General features: G+C 40.9%; 1 protein-coding gene across 1 annotated transcript in view; it reads right to left on the reverse strand.

The window, feature by feature from the left end:
• Positions 1-26023, reverse strand: part of SYT10 (synaptotagmin 10) — a 210373-nt gene that overhangs the window by 111338 nt on the left and 73012 nt on the right. Inside the window, exon 3 of the mRNA XM_069228631.1 lies at positions 4602-5166. Coding sequence (XP_069084732.1) covers positions 4602-5166 — 565 coding nt within the window. The remainder of the gene's footprint in view (positions 1-4601; positions 5167-26023) is intronic.

Here is a 26023-nt window from a genome sequence, read left to right on the forward strand (position 1 = left end):
AAGCCAAGGAGCTCTCTGAATGGAATGAATAAAGAAGGTGCAGGAGTGGAGCATTGTGGTACTCTGCATATTAGGCCACTTGTTGACAGAATGTGATCTCCTATTTTTCAATAAAGTATAATCCTCACCCTCTCCTGCCTCAGACACAAGTTGTTTCAAACTACCATTTCTCAAGCAGTTAACTGTCCCTGGGTTACATACACAGAGGTGGGCTTCAGCGTACACAAGCTAGAACCCTGAAGTATATTTCACCATATTCTTTGAATTTCTCTCATTGGTGGGAAGTTGTTTATTTGTTCATCCCATGAAAATGTTCTCTTTTCTGGGAAAGATCGTCTTAGCTTATATGGCTGTTAGTATCTCCCAGATGAATAACTTTATCATTCACTTTCTTAGTCCTTATTGTTTACTAGCCAGCTGCTTAAATACTTGAAGGACAAACTCCACATCACAGGAGGAAAAGGGAAATCCAGAAGTATATCACACCTACTACTAGAAATATGATAGAAAACCAAACATTGCAAAAACGTCATCGAAACCGTGCCCTGTTAATCAACTGTTCAACCAGAGGGTTTATGTCAGCTGGCTTTTCCACGGGCTCACTAGGTGCAAGGCCCTGAAGGAAGTAATAAATCTCAATGCATGTTATGATGCAAGTTAGTCAGTGACTGCTCTAATGACAAAGCAAGAACTGAATTGCAGCCATTGGGCTGTAAAGGGTCTTAGGGATGAATGACAATTCACAGTACCCATGCAACAACTCTCCTGGGTACCAAATCAATGCATACACCAATCCTCAAGGATCTAAATTCCACAATATTTACAACTTGATAATGAAACACATCCATAAAGTGCACTTGGAATAGGACTCACTAGCCCTCCCTCATACACACCACCAGTCACCTGAACATGTAAAGTGCAACAGGCAGTTTAATATAAATTCTAAGACTGATAACCTGATTCTTTTTTAGAATATTTCATCATTGAGAAGAATATGCAATTATCTTGAAGCTAAATATCGACTTTGTAAGATGGTAAGTCTATGAATACAACACTAATAAGAATGCCAGTCAATAGATGATAATAGATGATGCTATTAGATGTCACAAAGTTATCACGCAATGCTGCTACACTACTATTTCAGAACTAAATACATACACATATGTGTTTTTCCAGCCTTGAGGGTGCAACCAAGTTATGAAACAATGGTCTGAAGATACTTTATATTATGTGGACTCTGAAAGGTGGATGATTGATGTAAATAGGATGCTCAGAACAGCAGGTGATATATACTTCAGCATTTGCAGAATCTCCTTTTCGATGTTTACATTATTTATCCCTTATAGCTTCTCATTAGGTTACTGCTTCTTTCAAGTGTTGTTTGATATTTCCCAATATATCTGTTCAGTTATTACTATACACTTTAGGGTTTGCGATTTGGTATTAGGAAGGGGCATGTTAAGGGCATCCCATCCTAATAGCAAGTTGTGGAGCCATGCATGAATGTTTTTCAACCGGAAAGGGGTTGCAAAACATTAATCTTTAACCGACTCCCAGAAGGAGGTGGTAACCCATTTGTAAATGGGAAGGGTCCCCAAAGAGATCCTTCCCCTTTGTGAATGTGGGTCTCAACATTTTTTAAGAACAGACAGTGGTCCCACGGGCTACTGCCTACTCTTAAATAATGCAAATTATTATTATTTTTGTTTGTTTTTGTAATGCATCCCGTGTTCCTTTGAGGTAACTGGTTGATTTACAAAAACATTTTGCTTTATTTACAAAGCAATCACAGACATAGTGGTCTGCTGACATTAGCAGGCCACCATCCCTGTGAGTGCAGACATGCTCAAGGTGGCGCAAATTGCTACCTGCCTCACTAATATTGTTGAGGTAGGTCCCTTGCGACGCAGTTGGGAATCGCAAACAGTGTTAAACACTCTATAGTACATCGCAGTTTGCGATTCCTGGTAGCAAATTGCACAAATTTGCTATTAAGAAAATCGCAAACCACGTTTTTCATACATCTGGCCCTATATCTCCTGCTAATAGTATTGTTTCTTTTGACAGTTTTGAATGGTCAGAGTGCATGCTATTTCAAAAAATCCTCCTGTATTTTTATAAAACCGTGTGCAAAAACTGGCCTGGGCTTGAAATTTCTGATTGTTGCCTCTCCTTTTTTCCTTGGAATGACACGCTCCTATTTCCATCCCTGCACACCTGCTTTCTCTGAACCCCGCCAAACTCTGCTTTGTGTGTTTGCCTCAATCTCTTTTAGGGCATTTCTACCCACGCCTCATTTCAAAGATCATAATGTGCTTCTTTGTAGGTAATACCTGTATCCTCTCTAGCTCATTTATTAATCCCACCAACCCTATTAACTATAGCACCTAACTACTATTAATTGAATCTATCACAAAGAAACATTAGTAAATGCACGGAATTGTTTCCTTGAAAGCACAGGATTAATTCCAATAGCCAATAAATGCAGGACTAACCACTAACCTTGGTGTCCCTGGAGCAGAGTGCGGCCCGGAATAAAGAGCTTCAACACGTCGTTAGGGGTAGTGAGAACTAACTAAATGCAGTTACAGTACAATACAATGCACAATGCAATTCAATACAGTATTTTCAAAAGGCAAGTGAATCTCGGCACAAACCTCTTGCAAGTTTGCTATTTGGATTTTTAGGGGAGAAACCTTGACTCACCCATGAAAATGGATGACGTCCTTCAAAGGATTTCAGACAGTGCCTTGAGGGTCTACAATACTCCCATCAAACTTTTCCCTTAAAGGCATTACATTTCTTAGAGGTGTACAATCTGTAGCCACCCTATGAAAACTGTTGCTCTTGGCACATGCTCTGTAATTGGTCATGCACTAAAGGAACTGCATAGTATCACATTTCAGCGGGTGACTCCACCATGCAAATGGGGTCATTCTACTTCTTGACAACACCTGTGGAGAATTTCTGTTGACACATTGATTTTGCAGTTAGGGAGGCATCATCTTTTGTGTAGTATGAAAGACGCCTTGGCCAAAAAAGCATTGCAAAAAACAGCCATGTTCAGTAAGTCATCATGTTAACTTGCGCTTGTATGCATCTGCTGGTATAAATATAGCAGACACCTACCAATGGAACAAAGGAGTAGAGCTCATGGAGTAAGGCAAGGCAGAGGCTCCATTGTGTTCTTTGTTTTCGCAGTAGAGTTATACCCTTATTCGGAAAAACACTGGTTGCATCAGCATAATTGCTATGGTCTTTGACACCCGACTGTGGTTGTATTTTATCCGAAAAATGCATACTTTATCATGGAATCTCATCCATATACATATGTACTTTACTTTTAATATTCAACATTTGACATCACGTCACTCTGCAATACGCATTCAAGAGATAAAATGTTTCCTAATTTTGTAAAATTCAAGAAGAGAAAGGAATATAAATAAAATTCATTTTTCATACACGTTTACAAGCAAATCAGAAGGAAATTTAAGTCACAGTTTGGGGCATGATGTTCTTAGTCTTGTGCCAACTTGAATGTTTTCTGCTTGGGCTTTCAAAATTAGTTCAAACGTAATCACTGCTTCACCGAAAAATCTCTATGCTGAAGACTTCAACAGCGCTGTGGAACGTTTACTGTTTTTCACTCTCCATGAATTCAGTACCATACGCTGGGTGCTGAAACGTCCCATTCGCTCGTCATTGGTATATTATGCCACAGAGAATACATGTGGCTCACCGTTCATCACTTCCATGATTCCATAATGGTTTGCACACACAGCTTTCTTCTCACTTTGGAGTGCCCAAAGTGAGGAATTGATTGATGCTAACAGAACTGGATCTGAATGTGATCATCTGGTTCAGCTATAATCTGACCGCCACTGCACCATAATTGGCTGGTGCCTACTCATAGCATGGACTGTGTAGGAAACAACAGCAGCTTCAGTGGCCTTAAAAGGCATGTGGCTCAATACATGTCTTCGAGGGCTTAGTGAATCTTGGCCAAGTTTGCAATGCTTTTTAGAGTGATGTTTTTCAAGTAGAAAGAATATTATTTTTTTAATGCACCCATAGTTTAAAGTACAATTACACAATCTGTGAGACGTTCATGGATGCTAACTGACCACAAAAGGACTGTTGGATGTAAAAGAAGGTTGCCCAGAGAAGTAGCCTAAATTAAATGGTACTTGGCTAGCTTTCCGGGTTTGGGCAATAGATTATCTAACTTAGACAGGAGCTACTGCATGTACGCATTATCTAGACATAAGATTTTAATTCCTCAGTATATTACAAATTGATAATCATAAAGTGTGCAATGGTCTTGTCTCTTGTACACAATTTGTCACTCCGCAAACCACGCACACAAAATAAAACCAAACACCTAGGTGTCAAGTAACAGAACAGCTGACAACGTGTCAAATAACTGGCACTGAAAAACAGATAAAAATGTCAAGACGGACTTCACTTCACTTTTCCAATGCACAGTCAATCATTTTGTGGGGTGAAAGCCAATACAAGTTAGTTATTAATGAGAGAACAGCATTATAAATGTGGCACTCTGCTTCATTACTTCAGAGGCAGTGTGCTGCTTCTCTACTTACTGTGGTAGCACAATGGATGTCTTTCCACACTGTAGATTCCCTGGAGAGATCAGAGTCTTCAAATAGGTTATCAAGAATAACTTCACCAATCATGTCATGTCTAGAAAATCTGTCAAAATCATAAACGCTGAAATGAAGTTTCCTATTGCTGAGCTGGTCGTAAGCGACAGGAAACTGAAAGGTTTCATCAAAGACAGGGTTTAGTGTCTTCCTGTGAACACGAGTCTGAAACTTCTTTTTCCTGTCTGGAAGAAGATAGATCTTCACATATGGATCTGATGTTCCTGTGAAGTCTTTAGCTGGAAGTTCTAAGGCTTTTATGATTTTAACAAGAAGAAGTTCATTTTCATAGTCATACTGGAGCGTGAAGTTCAGTTTTCCGCATGTTTTAACATTTTCATTCTTGTTCTCATCAGAATCAACAGACTTCTGTTTATAAAGTTCTGGCTTTATTCTTCCAATGCTAGTGGTTGTCTCTCCCCTCTGAAGCAACTCGTTTCCCATACTAAAATCCACACTGGATACTTGCATTTGTCTCGGCAAGTGCCTCCGGAATGAATTGTGCCTGAAAAAGAGAAAATGGCATTTTACGAACTGCTTATTTCTTTTCCAGCTGTAACTAAGGAATAGTAGTGAAAGCAAAATATGTAAAAATCTGTAAAGCAAGCTGCATTTCTTATGAAGTATTGATTATCACAAAATAAATATCTATATCTATATATATATATAATTGCCTTAAACCTACACCGAGATCTCATGACCAAAAAATGGAAGTTGAACTCTTCGACCTCAGGGACACCACACATCCAGGAAAATACTGCCAGCCTAACTCAATCTCGGTGTGATATCCTTTCAAACACTTACACCACCACAAATGGGTGACTGGATACCCCACTTTGGCATTTTGCATTTCATCCACCAAACACTAACGCATATTGTGGATTTCCAAAATCAGCCAAGCAACATTACTGCTCATATACAAATTGCATCATTTACACACTCAGACATAACCTCCGTCCTCTTATCAACCACCATTCAACTCAAATTCTGTAGCCACTAAGAACTGGATTCTCTCAAAACCACTCAGAAACATAAAATGACCACCCTCATTCCGTTTTTCATGCAATATTCCCTTGTGCCCATTTTTGCATAATTCCTCTGCTTCTTCCTTTCCTTCACTTCCTTCTCCTCTCCTTCTTTCCCTCGCATTTTTTGCTCATGCTGTCTCCTTGTTTATCTTTGTATTACTTCCCCTACTCTGACTCTTGGTCACTGTGTTTAGCTTCTTTATAAACAACCAGTGATGGTGCACAACACCCTTGCAAAATGGATAGGACTGACCAACATCACTCTTCTCTAGTTCTCTTCTTAGGAAATTGATACCTATTTGCCGAATGGGCAACCCCAGATCTAAGCAAAATGGATGTGTGAGGTATAAGTGAGTATGAAACCCATGTAATGTTAGTAAGTTTATTATTAATTGACCTCAAGTATAATTTATGCTCATGTATTTATTTCTACGTGGCTGGAGAAGTCCCATAAGGATTGACCCTCACCCTTGTGACCTTCAATCTGTAATTGAAAATGCTCAGGGTCTTTTGTACCAACCATGAAATTAGGATCGAACAGTAGGCCAATAACAAACAGTTAGGAGCGCACCTGCCTGACATCCCAGCAATTAATCTGCCCCATTGCATCATGGTAGATGTAGTATCTTCAAAAAACGAACTCCATTAATTTTTAAATATTTCACCTTTAAGTAGGTACAGCCTTTACTGTGCATCTCTGGACACATGTGTTTCTGGGTTAGTCCCTTCTTCAGCAGAGAACATATTTGTGGGGTGCTGGGAATGCTGCCATAAATCACCCGGTTTCAGTACCTCTTTCTTGGCATGCTGGTGCCTGCTCCAGAGCTCGTCAGCCCAGTAGCTCAAGGGAGCCTTTAAAGTCACAAACAGTTAGGAGCGCACCTGCCTGACATCCCAGCAATTAATCTGCCCCATTGCATCATGGTAGATGTAGTATCTTCAAAAAACGAACTCCATTAATTTTTAAATATTTCACCTTTAAGTAGGTACAGCCTTTACTGTGCATCTCTGGACACATGTGTTTCTGGGTTAGTCCCTTCTTCAGCAGAGAACATATTTGCGGGGTGCTGGGAATGCTGCCATAAATCACCCGGTTTCAGTACCTCTTTCCTGGCATGCTGGTGCCTGCTCCAGAGCTCGTCAGCCCAGTAGCTCAAGGGAGCCTTTAAAGTCACAAACAGTTAGGAGCGCACCTGCCTGACATCCCAGCAATTAATCTGCCCCATTGCATCATGGTAGATGTAGTATCTTCAAAAAACGAACTCCATTAATTTTTAAATATTTCACCTTTAAGTAGGTACAGCCTTTACTGTGCATCTCTGGACACATGTGTTTCTGGGTTAGTCCCTTCTTCAGCAGAGAACATATTTGTGGGGTGCTGGGAATGCTGCCATAAATCACCCGGTTTCAGTACCTCTTTCCTGGCATGCTGGTGCCTGCTCCAGAGCTCGTCAGCCCAGTAGCTCAAGGGAGCCTTTAAAGTCACAAACAGTTAGGAGCGCACCTGCCTGACATCCCAGCAATTAATCTGCCCCATTGCATCATGGTAGATGTAGTATCTTCAAAAAACGAACTCCATTAATTTTTAAATATTTCACCTTTAAGTAGGTACAGCCTTTACTGTGCATCTCTGGACACATGTGTTTCTGGGTTAGTCCCTTCTTCAGCAGAGAACATATTTGTGGGGTGCTGGGAATGCTGTACCTACTTAAAGGTGAAATATTTAAAAATTAATGGAGTTCGTTTTTTGAAGATACTACATCTACCATGATGCAATGGGGCAGATTAATTGCTGGGATGTCAGGCAGGTGCGCTCCTAACTGTTTGTGACTTTAAAGGCTCCCTTGAGCTATTGGGCTGACGAGCTCTGGAGCAGGCACCAGCATGCCAGGAAAGAGGTACTGAAACCGGGGGATTTATGGCAGCATTCCCAGCACCCCACAAATATGTTCTCTGCTGAAGAAGGGACTAACCCAGAAACACATGTGTCCAGAGATGCACAGTAAAGGCTGTACCTACTTAAAGGTGAAATATTTAAAAATTAATGGAGTTCGTTTTTTGAAGATACTACATCTACCATGATGCAATGGGGCAGATTAATTGCTGGGATGTCAGGCAGGTGCGCTCCTAACTGTTTGTGACTTTAAAGGCTCCCTTGAGCTATTGGGCTGACGAGCTCTGGAGCAGGCACCAGCATGCCAGGAAAGAGGTACTGAAACCGGGGGATTTATGGCAGCATTCCCAGCACCCCACAAATATGTTCTCTGCTGAAGAAGGGACTAACCCAGAAACACATGTGTCCAGAGATGCACAGTAAAGGCTGTACCTACTTAAAGGTGAAATATTTAAAAATTAATGGAGTTCGTTTTTTGAAGATACTACATCTACCATGATGCAATGGGGCAGATTAATTGCTGGGATGTCAGGCAGGTGCGCTCCTAACTGTTTGTGACTTTAAAGGCTCCCTTGAGCTATTGGGCTGACGAGCTCTGGAGCAGGCACCAGCATGCCAGGAAAGAGGTACTGAAACCGGGGGATTTATGGCAGCATTCCCAGCACCCCACAAATATGTTCTCTGCTGAAGAAGGGACTAACCCAGAAACACATGCGTCCAGAGATGCACAGTAAAGGCTGTACCTACTTAAAGGTGAAATATTTAAAAATTAATGGAGTTCGTTTTTTGAAGATACTACATCTACCATGATGCAATGGGGCAGATTAATTGCTGGGATGTCAGGCAGGTGCGCTCCTAACTGTTTGTGACTTTAAAGGCTCCCTTGAGCTATTGGGCTGACGAGCTCTGGAGCAGGCACCAGCATGCCAGGAAAGAGGTACTGAAACCGGGGGATTTATGGCAGCATTCCCAGCACCCCACAAATATGTTCTCTGCTGAAGAAGGGACTAACCCAGAAACACATGTGTCCAGAGATGCACAGTAAAGGCTGTACCTACTTAAAGGTGAAATATTTAAAAATTAATGGAGTTCGTTTTTTGAAGATACTACATCTACCATGATGCAATGGGGCAGATTAATTGCTAGGATGTCAGGCAGGTGCGCTCCTAACTGTTTGTGACTTTAAAGGCTCCCTTGAGCTATTGGGCTGACGAGCTCTGGAGCAGGCACCAGCATGCCAGGAAAGAGGTACTGAAACCGGGGGATTTATGGCAGCATTCCCAGCACCCCACAAATATGTTCTCTGCTGAAGAAGGGACTAACCCAGAAACACGTGTCCAGAGATGCACAGTAAAGGCTGTACCTACTTAAAGGTGAAATATTTAAAAATTAATGGAGTTCGTTTTTTGAAGATACTACATCTACCATGATGCAATGGGGCAGATTAATTGCTGGGATGTCAGGCAGGTGCGCTCCTAACTGTTTGTGACTTTAAAGGCTCCCTTGAGCTATTGGGCTGACGAGCTCTGGAGCAGGCACCAGCATGCCAGGAAAGAGGTACTGAAACCGGGGGATTTATGGCAGCATTCCCAGCACCCCACAAATATGTTCTCTGCTGAAGAAGGGACTAACCCAGAAACACATGTGTCCAGAGATGCACAGTAAAGGCTGTACCTACTTAAAGGTGAAATATTTAAAAATTAATGGAGTTCGTTTTTTGAAGATACTACATCTACCATGATGCAATGGGGCAGATTAATTGCTGGGATGTCAGGCAGGTGCGCTCCTAACTGTTTGTGACTTTAAAGGCTCCCTTGAGCTATTGGGCTGACGAGCTCTGGAGCAGGCACCAGCATGCCAGGAAAGAGGTACTGAAACCGGGGGATTTATGGCAGCATTCCCAGCACCCCACAAATATGTTCTCTGCTGAAGAAGGGACTAACCCAGAAACACATGTGTCCAGAGATGCACAGTAAAGGCTGTACCTACTTAAAGGTGAAATATTTAAAAATTAATGGAGTTCGTTTTTTGAAGATACTACATCTACCATGATGCAATGGGGCAGATTAATTGCTGGGATGTCAGGCAGGTGCGCTCCTAACTGTTTGTGACTTTAAAGGCTCCCTTGAGCTATTGGGCTGACGAGCTCTGGAGCAGGCACCAGCATGCCAGGAAAGAGGTACTGAAACCGGGGGATTTATGGCAGCATTCCCAGCACCCCACAAATATGTTCTCTGCTGAAGAAGGGACTAACCCAGAAACACATGTGTCCAGAGATGCACAGTAAAGGCTGTACCTACTTAAAGGTGAAATATTTAAAAATTAATGGAGTTCGTTTTTTGAAGATACTACATCTACCATGATGCAATGGGGCAGATTAATTGCTGGGATGTCAGGCAGGTGCGCTCCTAACTGTTTGTGACTTTAAAGGCTCCCTTGAGCTATTGGGCTGACGAGCTCTGGAGCAGGCACCAGCATGCCAGGAAAGAGGTACTGAAACCGGGGGATTTATGGCAGCATTCCCAGCACCCCACAAATATGTTCTCTGCTGAAGAAGGGACTAACCCAGAAACACATGTGTCCAGAGATGCACAGTAAAGGCTGTACCTACTTAAAGGTGAAATATTTAAAAATTAATGGAGTTCGTTTTTTGAAGATACTACATCTACCATGATGCAATGGGGCAGATTAATTGCTGGGATGTCAGGCAGGTGCGCTCCTAACTGTTTGTGACAGTAGGCCAATAACACCTACCATAAACCATTTTAACAGTCAAGGACATAGACTGCTTAACACACTCCCTTTCAACCATCCAAGTATTGTTGTGGTGTACCTGTCTCAAGCTGAAACCAACCAAATTGGAATTTATGTTCATCTCGAACAGCACCATTAAATTCTAATGTAGGGTAGGCTCTTCGGCATGAAACATACTGAAATGACAATTTACTAGAAACATAATTTCACTTGGAATGACAATCAACCTAAACTTCTTCTTTAAGCCATATCACCAAGATAATTTATACATTTCAGTACCATCTCTCACTAACACATTGAATCAAGCCATACACCCCTAAAGCAAATGTCAAAACCACTGTCTAAACCAGAGTCCTAGCTCACCTTAATGATGGCAATGACCTACTCACTAGTGATCCTGCTGCCACCATGGCCCTAACAAAGAGTTCCAAGCATGACACTAAAACTATCCCTAATTAACTAATGAAATATTATCATATCGTTCACAATCCACAGAAGCTGCATTGGCTACACCTCCAAGTAATTTTCAATACAAGTTGCATAACCATCAAAGCAGAAACAATCTTTCTCTCCTTACCCGGTGGTAAAACTGATAATCCTAAAACATCTGCAAAGGCCAATGCAACACAAATGGACAGACTGAACGTGAAAAATGGAAAAATGAAAACATGGAGATAGGTCTTCACAGGTCTCTAAAAAGAATCATCCATACATCACAGCTTTGGCCCATCCCTCCTTCAGTTCACACCTGAAAACACGTTTGCAAGGAACACTGAAACCATTTTTATAGGAAGCCTTTTAAATCCAACTGTCCAGCCTGGCTCAACCAACTCCTGTATAACCTCTGCCAACATAAAGAGGTCATTAGGGAGTGCCCAAAGTGAGGAATTGATTGATGCTAACAGAACTGGATCTGAATGTGATAATCTGGTTCAGTTATAATCTGACCGCACACTGCACCATAATTGGCTGGTGCACAATCTCAAATTGATGTATTTACCACCGCAGTGAAAAGTGACTTCTAATTTCACCCATCTAAGTCTGCCTCTGATGGCCATTCCTCAGTAGGGCCGTTAGAGGGGTTAAGTCATAATGGACACAGAGTAGTCTCTGCTGTGATTAAACTAAAAGTCTGCCTGCATCTATATTTGGAGGGGAGACCATTATCTTGGCGGTATAGATACTCTGTTGCCATTGCAATGGAGTATGTATACTGCCAAGATATAAATCATCAGCCTCTAAATCTTTATCAAACTAAGGCTGACGAACAGGCCACTGTTTCTACAAATTCATAAAAATGATGTTAATTTTTAACTACAGTGTAAGTAAATGTATATCTTTGTCCTAGGGAGTGTTTTATTTAAAGTTTATGTTTCTTTATTCTTGCAAGTATTTGTCATGTTTGAATCCCGGGTTCTTTTTATTTTAGGCCTGAGAGAAATTTTAATTGTGCTAGAGAAATTCACATGATTTCTGAATTTAGTCTTATATGAAGTTGCTGAAAGTTGGGTTGATGGTTGAGTGGGGTGTGGGGCCTGGCCAAGCAGCAACCACAATCCTTGTGAGGTTAAGGCACAAGCAAACCCCAAAATAAGCAGTGCTCATCCCCTGGTAGCTTGGCACAGAGCCGTCAGATTAAATTTAGAGGCAATGCGTACATTATTTGTGCAACATTTTAAACAATAAAACAGTGAAAACACCACACACAAAGCATCTCACACCCAGTTAGAAAAATAGAGCTGAAATGAATAAACAAAACAAGACCTAAATGACAACAAACAAAAAATTTGTAGAACCAAGATATTGAAATTTAAATGTTTTAGAGGAAATTGCGTCAATTGTGAGGATCTGGTTGTGCGAGACCAGGTAAAAGTCAAAAGCTCAGGCCGACTGTGATGTAGTGTGAGCTGGCTGCAGGGACCTGGTTAGGCCCACTGAACAGAAGTACTTTAATCCTGCTTCAAAAATGCGTTGGGCAGCCGAAGTGATGCATTGGTTCTGAGATGCAGCAAGGCTGCAGTGTGAGATCCTGTTGCGTCAACATAAAAAATCCAGTCATCAAGGGCTTGTGATGTGAAGTCCAGAGTTAGGGAATGCATTGTGCAGTCAAGCTGATGCAACACTTTCAAGGAGCTGCGAGGCTGCGGTGCAGAGTCCATCTTTGAGGCTGCCGTCGACGAGAGAGGCGAGGACCTGCGCCAAGGATGCATCATGCAGAAGTGGTTCGGAAGGAGGTGTGGGTTGAGGCTTTGATGCAAGTCTTTGCAACAGGTCCAATCTACGCAGTAGTAGAGATTTGTCAGTTCTGCTTTGGGTTTAGCTGGAACCACAGAGGCTGGCAAAACACATTAAGCCCACTTCCAAGATTTCAGGAATTGTGTGTACCACTTGGCAGGGGAGACTCAGAGATGGCGTCGTCAAGGTGCAGAAGCAAGGTTAATGGAAGCCTGTTATGTCACTGAGGCTTCAGATTAGGAGGCCAGCCACCTAGCCCTTGGAGTCACTGTGGGTTCAAGAGGTGCAGGTCCAGTCCTTTTCACCCAGGCAAGAGAACAGAAGGCAGCAGATCAGCAAAGAAAAGCAGGAGTCCAGCAGAGTGCAGTTCAGCAGCACATCAATCTTTCTTCCTGGAAGAGTATCCACAGGTCCAGAAGTGTTCTGAAGTGGTGGTGTCTGAGCTACTTCGATTATACCCAGGTGCCCTGGCTCTGGACGGTGGGAGATAATTCTAGACCATGGCTTTGAAGTGCATGGAATTTCCTGCCTCCCCTGCCCTAACTCCAAGCTGACTGGACTGTAAATACAGGGTTCTTAGGCCCTTTGTGTGGAGACAGGATACAGCCTATTCAGGTGTAGGTGGGGCTGTGCTCAGCTCCACCCTCCCCTCCCATCCTGTCAAAATATGGCCAATGCAGGGACACCTAGCCATCTATTGTGTGACTTTCTAGGAGGAATTCACAAAGGCTTATTGCCAGTTACATCCAGTAATGTGACCCACGCCAGGCTATTGGTACAAAAGGGCTAAGGGCAGAAAATGTCAGCTTTCAAAAAGTGCCATCTTTATAATTGTGATCAAAAACCTGAAATGTAATAAGGTAACTCCAATGTTATCCTACGGGAGAGCTAGACCTTGCAGTAGTGAAAAATTAATTTAGGAGTTTTTCGCTACCAGGTCATGTAAAACATGTAAAAAAAAGTATATGTCCTACTTTTTAAATACATTGCACCCTGTACTTTGGGCTGTGTAGGGCCCACACTAGGGGTGACTTATATGTATCAAAAATGTAGGTTTCGGCCTGGTAAAGGGTTTATTTTGCCAGGTTGAAAAGGCAGTTTAAAACTGCAGACACACAGGCTCTAATGGCAGGCCTGAGGCATGTTTAAAGGGCTTCTAAAGTGTGTGGCACAATCAGTGCCGCAGGTCCAATAATAGCATTCTATTTATAAGCCCTGGGTATATATAGTACCACTTTACCAGGGACTTATAAGTAAATTAATTATGCCAGTTCAGGATAAGTCAATATTACCATGTGTAGAGGAGAGCGAACATGCACTTCCGACCCTGGTTAGCAGTAGTGAAGTGCTCACAGTCCTAAAGCCTGCATAACTGAGATGAGTAAAAATGGCGGAGGAAGGCAAAAGGTTGGTGGGGAAACCACCATGAGGTCTGACAGGTCTAACATCACATTATGCAATTTTGAGTCATTTTTGCATGCACAAAAAATATCTTGGTAAGAGATATTTTTGGCTCAAATTAGTCTCCTGCCGGTATCCCACAACACTTTTTTTGTGAAAAAAAAATCACATGAGATATCGGAAACTGTATTTCACGCTAAAAGCTTAATTGTGTGAAATATTTATTTGATTTCAGGAAATTTCACAGAAACTAATTAATGCAATTTCACCCACTATTGGGTCTTCGTGACTCGATTTTTCCTGTGGCAGCATGTTACACGTTATAGAAAACAATATCACAAAGAAACACGCCAAGCCTTAAATACAGAGTATCTCTTTGGATGTAATGTGTTTCACACTGGCTTTTATTGGCTCTAGAAACACTATTTGATATGCTTGCAGATGACAGAACAGGTGCAGTGCGGTTCTAAGAGATGAACTAAGCACGGCGGTATTTTTGTTTCAATGCATTAATTACAGAGTACCTAGTCTGAGTCACAATTCAGAAAGAATTCACAGTGATGTCTTAATTATTAAGCCTCCTTTACGTTGTCATGATCGCAAATTCATATTTTTTAAAAAAAAAATTGTGAGGACATCCGATTAATGATTTTTTGGGTTCAGGAGACTGACAAAAGATTTATTTTAATCAAACACGCTTATTTTGTTTCATATTAGTACGGAGCCATGACTATGAATGATACACTGTTTGGCAACTACGGAAATAAAGTATCAAAACAGCAGTTGCCACGTTAAAAATACTCCAAGGCAGCAACAGTTTTTTTTAAACATAACTCAACAAATAACATGTACTTCTAAAATGCGACCATAGTACTTTACTTTCTCAAAAGAAACACAATGATTTTCCGCTATTAATGGTGTAGGTTAAGCAGATATATTAAACATTTACCTCTGTCAAAGATGTGATCTATTAAATCACTCAGACCTACAAACAAACATCACTAATGCAAGAGCACTGCAGCAAAATACACACATTACCAAATTAGCATAAACTAAACATCGGACGCAACAGTACAACAGCATAAAAATTAATTTAGCGCTGCTCGAAAAGGCATTGGAAAGAGAAGTAACTGGGCAGAAACAATTTGTCCTAAGGACAAAAGCAAGCTGGAATTAACCAACTCAGCCCCATGCAATGTAGCACATGCGCACACAGCTTCAAAACTATGCGTCATACAAAAAGTGGTGCAGAGATGGCTAACTAATACGAGCCACATAGAAGACACATAGAACCCCCCGTCTCCTCAACCATTTGCAAATGAAACCACGATACACTCCACAGACTGCTGGAACTGGTAAGAACTAAAATCAGGCAAAGATGGATAGGGAAAGAAAATACAGAATGAGGTTCCGCTGTTTAGTTTTAATGAGAACAACACCAAAAAAGGTTAGTGGAAGAGCCGTAGCACCCTTGGACAGATTACACCAGTTCTTGAGCCTGCAACAGGCAGGTTCCATGCAACGGTGACACATATGAAACTACTTGGTGTCCTAATGTCATCAGAAACATTCTAGATTACATGTCCAGCAGAAGCTGGAAACAGTGGCATTTTTGCCACTTGTGTTGGAGGCAATCTTCACACGTACACCATAGCAGCAGCGAATTCCCAAAAAGAGGCTCAATATGCAGCTAGTAAATGCTTCAACTATGATCTAGCCAATTTTCTTCACGTTATAGAGGCCATATATGGCTCACATCACATTTTCACCACCTGCTAAGATACACATTTGCATAGGCAGGAAATAAACACAACTGTCAATGAGCAGACAATACGTGATTCAAAGGAGTAGAGGACAAATATGATAGCAAAATCCAAATGGAGTACACATGATTTATAAATTGACTAGGATTATGCATTGAAGCCACCAATGATGACACAATGCACTTATCCTGCGGCTCAACTTGAAGAAGAATGCAGCATGGCGCACGAGAAGACGGGCTGCATCATAGTTATGTTTTGACATTCTGAAAGCCAGATTTAAAAGCTTTGATATGTCTGGTGATAGGTTGTTGTAGAGACCAAAAATATTATGTGATATGTGATCTGTTCTTAATACAATCTAGCAGTAAGAGGTGAAATGCCCCTTAATGCATACCCATAAAGTGATATTCAACATCAGGAAAAGTAAACAAATGAACACATTGACAGAGCTTAACAAGATGGAAATAAGATCACACCAAATATCTTTACTCTTGATTTGTTTTTTATCTATATACAAATTGTGAACATCTTCAACCTTATAAAGAGGCTGGTTGGCACGATGACTCCTACAGATCAATTAGATGTTATTGGCTTTAGTGGTCATTCCAGGTGACGTGTTAACTTTGGGGGCACATTGATCCCAGAACTCAGCATTGATGCTGGCATTGCGATGGCCCTTTTGGCTATAGGACTAGATGTTTCATTTCTGACGTCATTTCGATGTTCTCCAGCATCAACATCCTAGTATCTAGTTTACTAATGCATTTAATTTTTTATAAATAGACCGACAGGTGATGTAAAATGTGTGCTAAGTATTAAAAATATAATTGCACATGGTTTAGAGTGACTTCAATTCTTAGGGAGAAACATTATAATGTGACTGTGTTGCACTCCATATTTTACAAGGGCATATGTGAAATAGAATAGTTCTTGGACAATGTATTATAATCAACAGTAGCCTCACAAATATAGTGCTGTATTCAGTGTAAGGATGCAATGTGTGGCATAATGCGTGCACAGTTGCTGTACAAAGAGTGTGATAATGCATTATTTTCTTTAAATATCAGCTCCTTCGTACGGAGGGAAATGCCGCATTGCTGATTTGTGCCTCACAAGTATGTTAATGTTGTCTTTCACATAAATGAATCACTATTTAGTAGTGTTTCTGTTCATCAAAATGGTGCAAGATATTTCCTATGGCCTCTTAATAATAACCTTAATTATACGCTTAACCCCAGAGAAGGTAAAATTGTTTCATAAACTTCAACTTTATTTCTACAAATCAGAGCCTGAAGAATAATTAAATGTGCACTTGTGTAAATTTGAGATAAAGGAATCGGGGGAACAGACATTCTATGAGGCACGATGAAGCAATCATTAACAAAAAAACCACCAAATTTCAATTTCCTAACGAAATTAAGAAAGCAATGCTGCGATGCATGTGAAATATACAATTTAACTCCCTAAAACCTGCTTCTATTTGCAGATATGCAACTGTAAAAGACACCTAAGATGTGCAAGTTTTAGCAGTATTGTAAGACATCGCATAATTTACCCATCCATAACCACACTGATACACGTCATACTTTAGTTAATTTCCATCCCAAGGTCAAAGGCAGAGACAGATCGGATCCATGAAGAATGTAGGAGTGCAAACGTCCCCTAAGCACCAATGGCAACATATATAATTGACAAAACATGTGAGAATTGAGATAATCTCTCTATATCAATGTTGATCATGCCTAGCCTAAGGTCTGTTGCATAAATTAGCAACTTCGTCAGCTCTATTGCATGCTGTCTCTCTCCTCAAATAGTCAATTTACCTACAATACAGAGACATGATACCATAGAGTTGGTGGTTGTTTTTCTGACTTTAAAAAATGCTATACTAACATGAGGAATACCATTGGTTAGACTCCATGTTCAAATACTCATCCAGAGCTTTTCCTATCCATCCACCAGTTTTCAATTTCAGTCAGGTGGACAAATGGAATGGGTGAACTAGACCTTCAGCAATATGGACAGTGTCTTTAAATGAAACACATAATTTTAAATTATTTATTTGTTCTCTCTCAGGGACCCAATTTTGAATTAAAACAGCTTTTATTGATCAGCATACTTTTCCTATAGTCAAACAAAAAATGTGACCCATTAGGCTCCTTCAAGATCAAAACTAATGTCGCACTTACTTGGCAGGCTGGTGTTGACTTATTTTTTACACTTTTTATTGTTTGTTTAAATACACCTGACTACCACACTGTGATTAAAATTATTCTGTAATATTTTGATAGATTTGGCTAAATTAGAGGACTAATACTTATTTCTTTAGACGTTTTAAGATCTAACAAAGCATCGTCTTCAAAGAGAATAATCATCTTGACTTTTTAATGATGTAAAAGTTAATTTTGGATAATACTTCTTGTATTCTGATTTTTATTCTAGATAGTTCTGGTAGTGTATGAAAACATATTGAAATCGGAGTTTCTTCGATTATTGTTGAAATTTATTTTCAGTTGCAAAGCTATTTGAAGTTAGAAAAATAATGTCCCTTTTTTTAAAAACACACTTGAGATGGCATTGCAAAATTTTAAACTTCAGGTTTTGCTTTTATAATTGATTTTTTCCTGTTACCTCTCTTCAACCTGCTTTCAACAAGTATTCTTGCCCCACAATAGACACAACTTTCATATATGTTTCTCTTGTTTCCCTGGCTACTTCCCATTCTCTTGTAGGGCTTTCTTGTCAGGAAAATCTTAATCCATCTTCAGCACTACTAAAGTCAGTTGTAGAGCCTTCCTGAGGCTTGTGTATCTTTTGCATTTGTTGATCAATGTTTTGCCCTAATGTGCACATCGTTTTAAAGAGATCCTATAGTATACATCTTAAATGCATTTATTTTGTGTTGTTCAGTATCCTCCTTATAAAGCTTGAATTTCTTATAATTATCCTATAAGATTTTATTACAATGTTCTGAAATTTGCAGTTGCGTTTTGTGAATTGTATGAGTTTTTAGTTGACTGGTGTGCTTTTTAACCCTAAATTTTGCCTTTATCGTTAAGTTGATCAAATATAGTGAAACTTGTTAAAAATTAAATACCACTTTTCAAGATCCATTATTTTAGCCAGAACAAATTACAGCAGTTCTCGGCATCACTGTGAGGTCACTGATCTACTTTACATAATTCCCACTGTTATTTAGTTAGAACTCTGATGTTTCTATCTTTGCACTATCTGTGGAATCTCCCAAGCAGAACCCTGGTCCCCGTGTTCTATGTACTTGGCATACATTTGTTCCTTCAATGCAGCACCCACTGCTTTGGACCTGTCCTTGTGATAGGACAATTTACAAACACAGAGGCCTAGAAAATATTAGTAGTTCACGTTTCGGCAATCAACAGTAATCATGTAGAGCATCCTATCCTGCTGTGGGAGGTCAATTATGCAAATTGTGCTCTAGGAGAATTCAACTCCATGGTTTTGAATGGCACTCAGCAGCTTGCTGCACTGGAGTGCTCACATCATCAGGTGCAGAGCATATTGCTCTGCAAAATAAACATCTACTTCTCTATTTTAACTAAGACTCGTCAGACATGTTTAATTCAACAGCCCACGACTGCCCAGATAGCAAATTTTGCTTCACATGTTTGGAGATCCTTCCATCCACCGACCTCTCCAAGGGAGCACAAAGAATAATCAAATTGAGAGGAAGGAGATGTTCTAAGTTTTGCTGGTGAAGAGATGATAAGAGAAACACATAAGGATTTACATTGACAAGATTTATTGAACAAATATTTTTAAAAATTGAATTCATTTTCAATTAAAGGCCCGATGATGGTAAGAGACTCAATGTGACCCCATTAACAGGTTTGAGGTTGTGAAGGAAAAACAGATTAAACATGTAATTCAGCTGTATCCTGCAGGAAGTGGCAGATCATTGGACTAATGCCAAGTGTAGGATGGCTTTCTGGTCAACTTTAGAATTTACTCCTTCTGCTTATATTTAGCATGGCTGAATGAATTAATCTTTATTGATTAGGTAATAAAAAACATTTAAATAATATGACCAGTAAAATTAATAAAATTTCTCACCCTCTTTCTGCACCCAGCCACAAGATGGTGACCAGCTTCTATCACTCCGGTTCACTTCTCTCATAAGGTCCCGCTACGGCAGCCAGTCTTGACTGAAAATGCAGTGGCAACTGCTGAAATGCCTGCCCGCACTGGTGTGCAGATTTGTGGAAGAGTGGGGCAACCAACACAGAGGGTGTGATCTTCCTCCAGCAGATGGCACCCCTAATGTGCAGCATTATGCAGCCGGTAGTTGAGAAGTCATGGGCTCGGACACAGTAGCTCAGGGATGAGGCGTACAGCCTGCTTTCTACAGGATCTCACAAGCTGGTGGAGGACAGCTGAAGAAGAGATGATGTGCCCAGCTAAGCTGATCCAGCACAGCTGAGGGCACTGGCGGCCAGAGAGCATGGAATTGTGAAGACCACTGGCAGGTGGAGTGGACCAATGGCTCCCTTTAGACTGGACCCATTGGACCCAGGGGAGGAAAGGTGCTCAGGCCCTGGTTTCTTGTCTTTGTAGTAGGGTGGTAAGGTATTTTGCCTCATGGCGCACTCGTTATCTCCATTTATTGTGCCTACTTTGACTGGACTGGTGCCCATCCAGAAGACATGAAATGTGACCTGTGGTCACCACGCAGAGCTAATCCGAGCATAACAGGGGTTAAATGTAGTGAATAATTATGGCGGGCAAGTCATTGCCGATGTTTCTGGAAAGACACCTATGTACCCCAACTTTATGGTAGAACAGCCGCCAATATAGTCTGTGTGTGGGAGCAGAACTATCAAATATGCATGAGAACAATTGTGGCACACGTTGGTGCCTCCACAGAGAAGTGAACAACATGACATAACAGGCTACCTATGGTTAGGCTCTGACCAGCGTTAATATATTCTACACTAGGCCCAACCATAGCAGCAGCAAAAACCCTAACCAAGGAGGATTTGAAGGACTGCATTGCAGAATCGAAACAGACATTGGTAGATCGATAACTCAAATAAGTCTATGCTAAGAAATGAACTTTTTAAAGAACTAACAGCCATCAAAGCAGTCATTGGAGAATTTAGCCAAATAATGGAAGCTACGGGAATCAACTGAAAGCATTCTATGAAACAGGCCAACTCACCTTCACTACAGACTGACACATGGAATTCTAAAATAAATGCTTCACATGCAAATATAAAGACCTTCAAAATAGATCTGGTTTAAATAACACCGGCACTAAACATTTGAAAGAGGTCATTGAAAGACCAAATATAATGGCATGCATTAAAGATCTATTTAGAGCTGTTCTGGAAAAAGATGTGTTCAACCCCATCATTGTTGATAATGGCTGCCAGAAGATATGGTTCTGAAACTAGTGAGCTTCCCTTTAAAAGATAAGCTAATGGTCAGAGGCCGTGGGTGCAAGTAAGTCACATCGGTTTTCCGACAGCAAGGTGACTCTCTCAGGATTTAGCAGCCATCACTTTGCAATGAAGGAGAGACATCAGAGAAGTGATGCAGAAATTAACTAGCAAACAGACTAAATATTGATGACTGTTCCATGAGAAATTGAAATGTAAATGGAACGGCAGAGAGACAATGATCCAAATGCCGGTGCAAGGCATTAAGCTGCTTAGGCAAGGCAATGGAGGTGATGAAACATCAGACCCAATCATCCAAAGAGGGCCCCCAAGTGTGAGCATGGGAGACACAGATCCCATGATCACAAAAGCACTGAGCCCTCAAAAGAGACACCAGAAGCAGACTGTTGCAGAAATTACAACTAGGATTTTAGAAGGCTCTTACGTGTAGCAGCAGGTCTTTAGGAGTGATGTAGGAGAAGGCTCGATCGCTGGATCTGGTGGGATGGGGCAAAGTAAATAGCCTTTCCAAGATAAAGGGACCAGCGATGTGTAATAACTAGTATTGTACAGTTTAGGCAAGCAGTTGTCCACAGCTTAACATCAGATTTAAAGTTAGCAGTTGAGACACCACTGGGACTCTGAGCAATATCGTTTTATTAGTTTTGTCTGTGTAGCTGAAGGCCAGCTATGAAATATAAGCTCAGTTAAAGTCAACAGCAGCAGTCTCCATTTTTTGTGTACCTTCTCCTGTGCCCGTTTCAGCTGAAAAATAAAGGATGGCCGTAATTTGTGACAAATCCTGGGTGGGCACGCTATTGCTTATTTTGTGGTGGTGCCCGCTCCAAGTTATAAATGTGGTCCAGTTTTTTTCTATCCCTGGATTTACATATTCATTCCAAACAGTGACTAATTTTGAAAAGAAAAAGTGTTGGGGTCCTAGGTTTATCTCAGAAGCTGACATATGACATTATTTAATGGTGTGCCCAGTAGCAAGGCTGTCTAGTCTTGATTCCACCTCATTCCAGTTTAATCCACCACCAGACGCTCCCTGTTCTTTATCTCTCTTTTGCAGGTTCTTTTTCATTCTGGCTTTCTTCCTTTGTCATGGTTTTTCAGTCTTTCTCTTCTTCCTTCTTTCCCCCTCAGATGTTGTCCTCTCTCTTGCTCTAGGTCAAAGTTTGACAGGTTAAAAACACCACCTAAAAATTGAGTGCTAGGTTAGGTTAGTAGGTCAAACCTGCAACCACTGGCTCAAATTAAGCAATGGTTCCAATGTTACATATGGTTTTGCGTGAAGGGCCATCTTGTGGTCCATGCAGCCTTTTTGTATTGTTTACAAGGAATTCTAAGCATACACCCCTGAATAGTACTCTCTCTTCTCGCAATTAAATACTTCCTGTAGATGGCGCAGAGGTATAACTGACATTTTTAGATTGTGGTACAAATATATGGCCTGCCTTTCCAGTGGGATCAATGATCCCAGTACTAAGTGCAGAAATTAGTCCACTTGTTTACTAAAACAGGAACTCAGGTGTGAGGGTGCATTGTTACAATGAGCTTATAAGGAGTTAGGTTAGCTTTGCTCAGAGGTGCCCATTTAATTCATTTAATCTTCTTTGGGGATGGGGCAAAATAGCCTAAACTGTTGGGGGAAATTATCACTTTCTAGCCTCAGGGTTATGCCACAGTAAATGAGCACGGGAACTAACTTTAGAGACACAAAGGTGTAACCTATGGCAGGTGGGCGATATTTTGACATGAGTGCAGTACATTCGGGAGTGGAGGCAAACCACCCATTAGCGGTACATAAGCCAAAGCTGTGCAATAAGGAAAGAACTGTAAAGCCTAAGCTATCTATGCATAGCTTCCTGGATTTACCAGTAGGCATTCTGCATGGTTATCCAATCAGCATCTATATTATTCGAAATAAGATTGATTTTGCAGTCTTGCTGCTCTGCTGTGCAAGTTAAAGGCAGCTCAGTAAATCAATTATCTGTGATAGTAACGTTATTGGTATTATATGTGAGACTATAGTCTAGCTTTGTTGTAAGATGTCATTCTCACGAATGTCTTGTATTACATTCTCACTTGTAGAGAGTTTGGTTTTGGCAGGATTTAGGGTAACCACGCTATTTGTGTCCCTAGAGGATTGATGGCGAAGGCACAATCTCCAAGCAGGGCCACTGGAATTAAGTGGCAGGGGTTCATCAAATTATGCAACAGGATTGACTAAATGATGTGGCAGAAAAAGACAAACTATGTGCCTCTCCAGCTCGGAACACTGTTTTTATAAATGAATTGGCCAATGGACGTGCTCGTTCGGAGATTCGTACCCCTTACTTTCACTATGCTGCAAATGCCACCAAAGAGTGCCGACATGAGTCTTTCTGATAGGGCCGTTGGTTAGGAAAAGTCACAAAAGGAGGGATCGTACTGACTGTAAACAAGTCAAGGTAAGAGATTTGAAATATCTTCCATAACCTCATAGAACCATGCCCACCTTTGGGTTGCTACCTGTGTGTATGTGATGGCGAATATTTATACACAAGATTGGTTTTGTTGTTTCCTTCATTGCTCACATTTAAAAAAAAAATATATTGTGGTTTGGACAATAGTATAAAATTGACATTGCAATGGGGCCTTGACATGCCAAAGATGTGACTGGATTTGAATTTGAGTAGATGTGTTGACAGCTGAACATATTAAAGGTTGCTGCATTGGCTGTTGTGAAGGATGATGAAAAGGACTTTTCAAACTCGTATGGCCGAAGTCTAAGCTAATCAATTTTACGTATTGAAATTCTTTACAATTCACTCACTACTTTGTAACATCCTTCTATTAACAGGGCATAACATGAATATTGCATAATAATGATATAGATCAAGAACATACTTTGGAGACACCCTTGTTTTATGCCTGGCGTTTGACTGTGAGCACATGAATTTGCTGTTGGCCAAGCAAAAAGCTTCAGCGTTATCAGTCTCTCTGAAACTGTATTCTCGCTCCACCCCCTCTTTCAATGCATATACCAAAGGATGACGTGGTAACATTTTCAATACTAACCGCCCTTGACCCATACTCAAAAGGCATGAACATCGACATTAGTTGCATGACTAGTTCACATTTCCCAGGCCTGAAAGAAATTGATGATGTACTGCTTTTTAGGTCGAGCACAGCAGCGCACAAGCGCTGCTTTTCTGACATGTTGGCATGAATGTAGGCTGTTAACCACGCCCACTGCTTGCCCATCACTATCACTCATTCATGGGCTTGCCTTTCAAAAATCCTTTCTTTTCGTTGGTAAATGCATTACGGTTGTCCCTCCTAAGGGCGGTTTTGTTACGCCTTGGGGACCGACCCTGTTGTATGGATAGTTGCACGTTTGCCATAACTTTGACTGCGAGCGGATTTCTTTTTCGTTTTGTGTGCCTCCGTCACGCTCATGGCAGCGCTTTGAATTGCCTCGCTTATGTCAACTGTTTTACTTTTTATTTTCAGTTTGTGTGGCAAGAAAAGTTCAGTTAGTAATTTACACCGCTAATAGCTCTAACTTGAGCAAACATGAGAGCAATTGCATTGCAAATGCTTGTTTCTGCTTCACGACAGTTATTGATGGGTTAGTAGTCTTCAAAATTGCATTAAATCATGGTATGTAGCGGGCGCAGTGCACTGGGTCAGACCCTTTTATAAGTGGAAGTGAAGGTGGAAAGCTATTGGCTCCCTGGAACATTCTTGCCTGACTCAGTTCTTTACAAAATGTTTGTACTGGTCACAAATGTTAAGGCATGGTCATTATCTTGGCAAACTGTGTTCCACTTTTTGGGTAGTTATGTAACATGATTATCTGGCAATGATCAAATCTGAGCATGCAAACGCATTTGCTGTTGTCATTTGCAACAAAACCAACACACACACCACTAGGCGATCTGTTTATAGATGTGTATGTTTTTTCTCCACGCAGATAGTTGTGATGGTGCATGCTGACGAAGACCTTGCTTGACAGTCCAGGCAATGGTTGCCTTGGAATCATGTTCCCTGAAGTTAGCCAAAAAGGGCATGAAACAGAATTATGCTGCACAATAATACTGCGCCACATATCCTTTCTCTGGTAAATGATATGCAATACTATCTCCATCAGAGAATCTGCAATCAAGGGGAGCATTGTTCTGCAGCGGAATAAGATGTGCGGCTCAAAGCATTCTCTTTTTGAGAAATGGCCTCTATGATTTCTAGGAGTCCACCAAAGACAACAGGACAAGGTCGAGCATCACCTTTCTTGCACACATGCATTAATGTGCTCCTGCGTCCTTTTGGTATTTCATTGGTGAACAGTCTTAAAAGTGGTTATTGTTTTTTTCGTCAGCTCAACTTTCTGGAAGCTGTGGCCCTGTAGTTGCAACTGAACATGATTGTGAAACAACATTGATGACGTCCTTGTGCCAGCCTGAAGCTGCAGATTCAAGCTGCTGATTGTGTTTTGTGCCTGCTTGTGAACTATCATCATATCTCCTATATACCAACAAGCAATATGAATTCAGAAGGAATTGAACTAGCAGTTACCACAACATGCTACTTTTTTGGTATGCTTGGCACAGGCTTGATGTTTGACCTTCAAATGATTCCATTGGTCCTCAACAACATGATGGTTCACATGTTACAATGATCCACATACCTGTGACAGATGGTGCAGCTTGAAGTGTGAATATTGCCTGTGCGAAGGACAAAAAAATCCTCAAACAAACATGTGATTTCTTTTTCTGTTGTCAGAGGAAATAAGTCAACACAACGTTTTTCTGGTGCTGGTCTCAAACTTAGTGGGACTTGAAGTCCATGGCCCAAAGGCTGATCATTGGAATCTGTTCCTGGTGCT

The sequence above is a fragment of the Pleurodeles waltl genome, chromosome 4_1, assembly GCF_031143425.1.
Source record: "Pleurodeles waltl isolate 20211129_DDA chromosome 4_1, aPleWal1.hap1.20221129, whole genome shotgun sequence".
NCBI classification, from domain to species: domain Eukaryota; kingdom Metazoa; phylum Chordata; class Amphibia; order Caudata; family Salamandridae; genus Pleurodeles; species Pleurodeles waltl.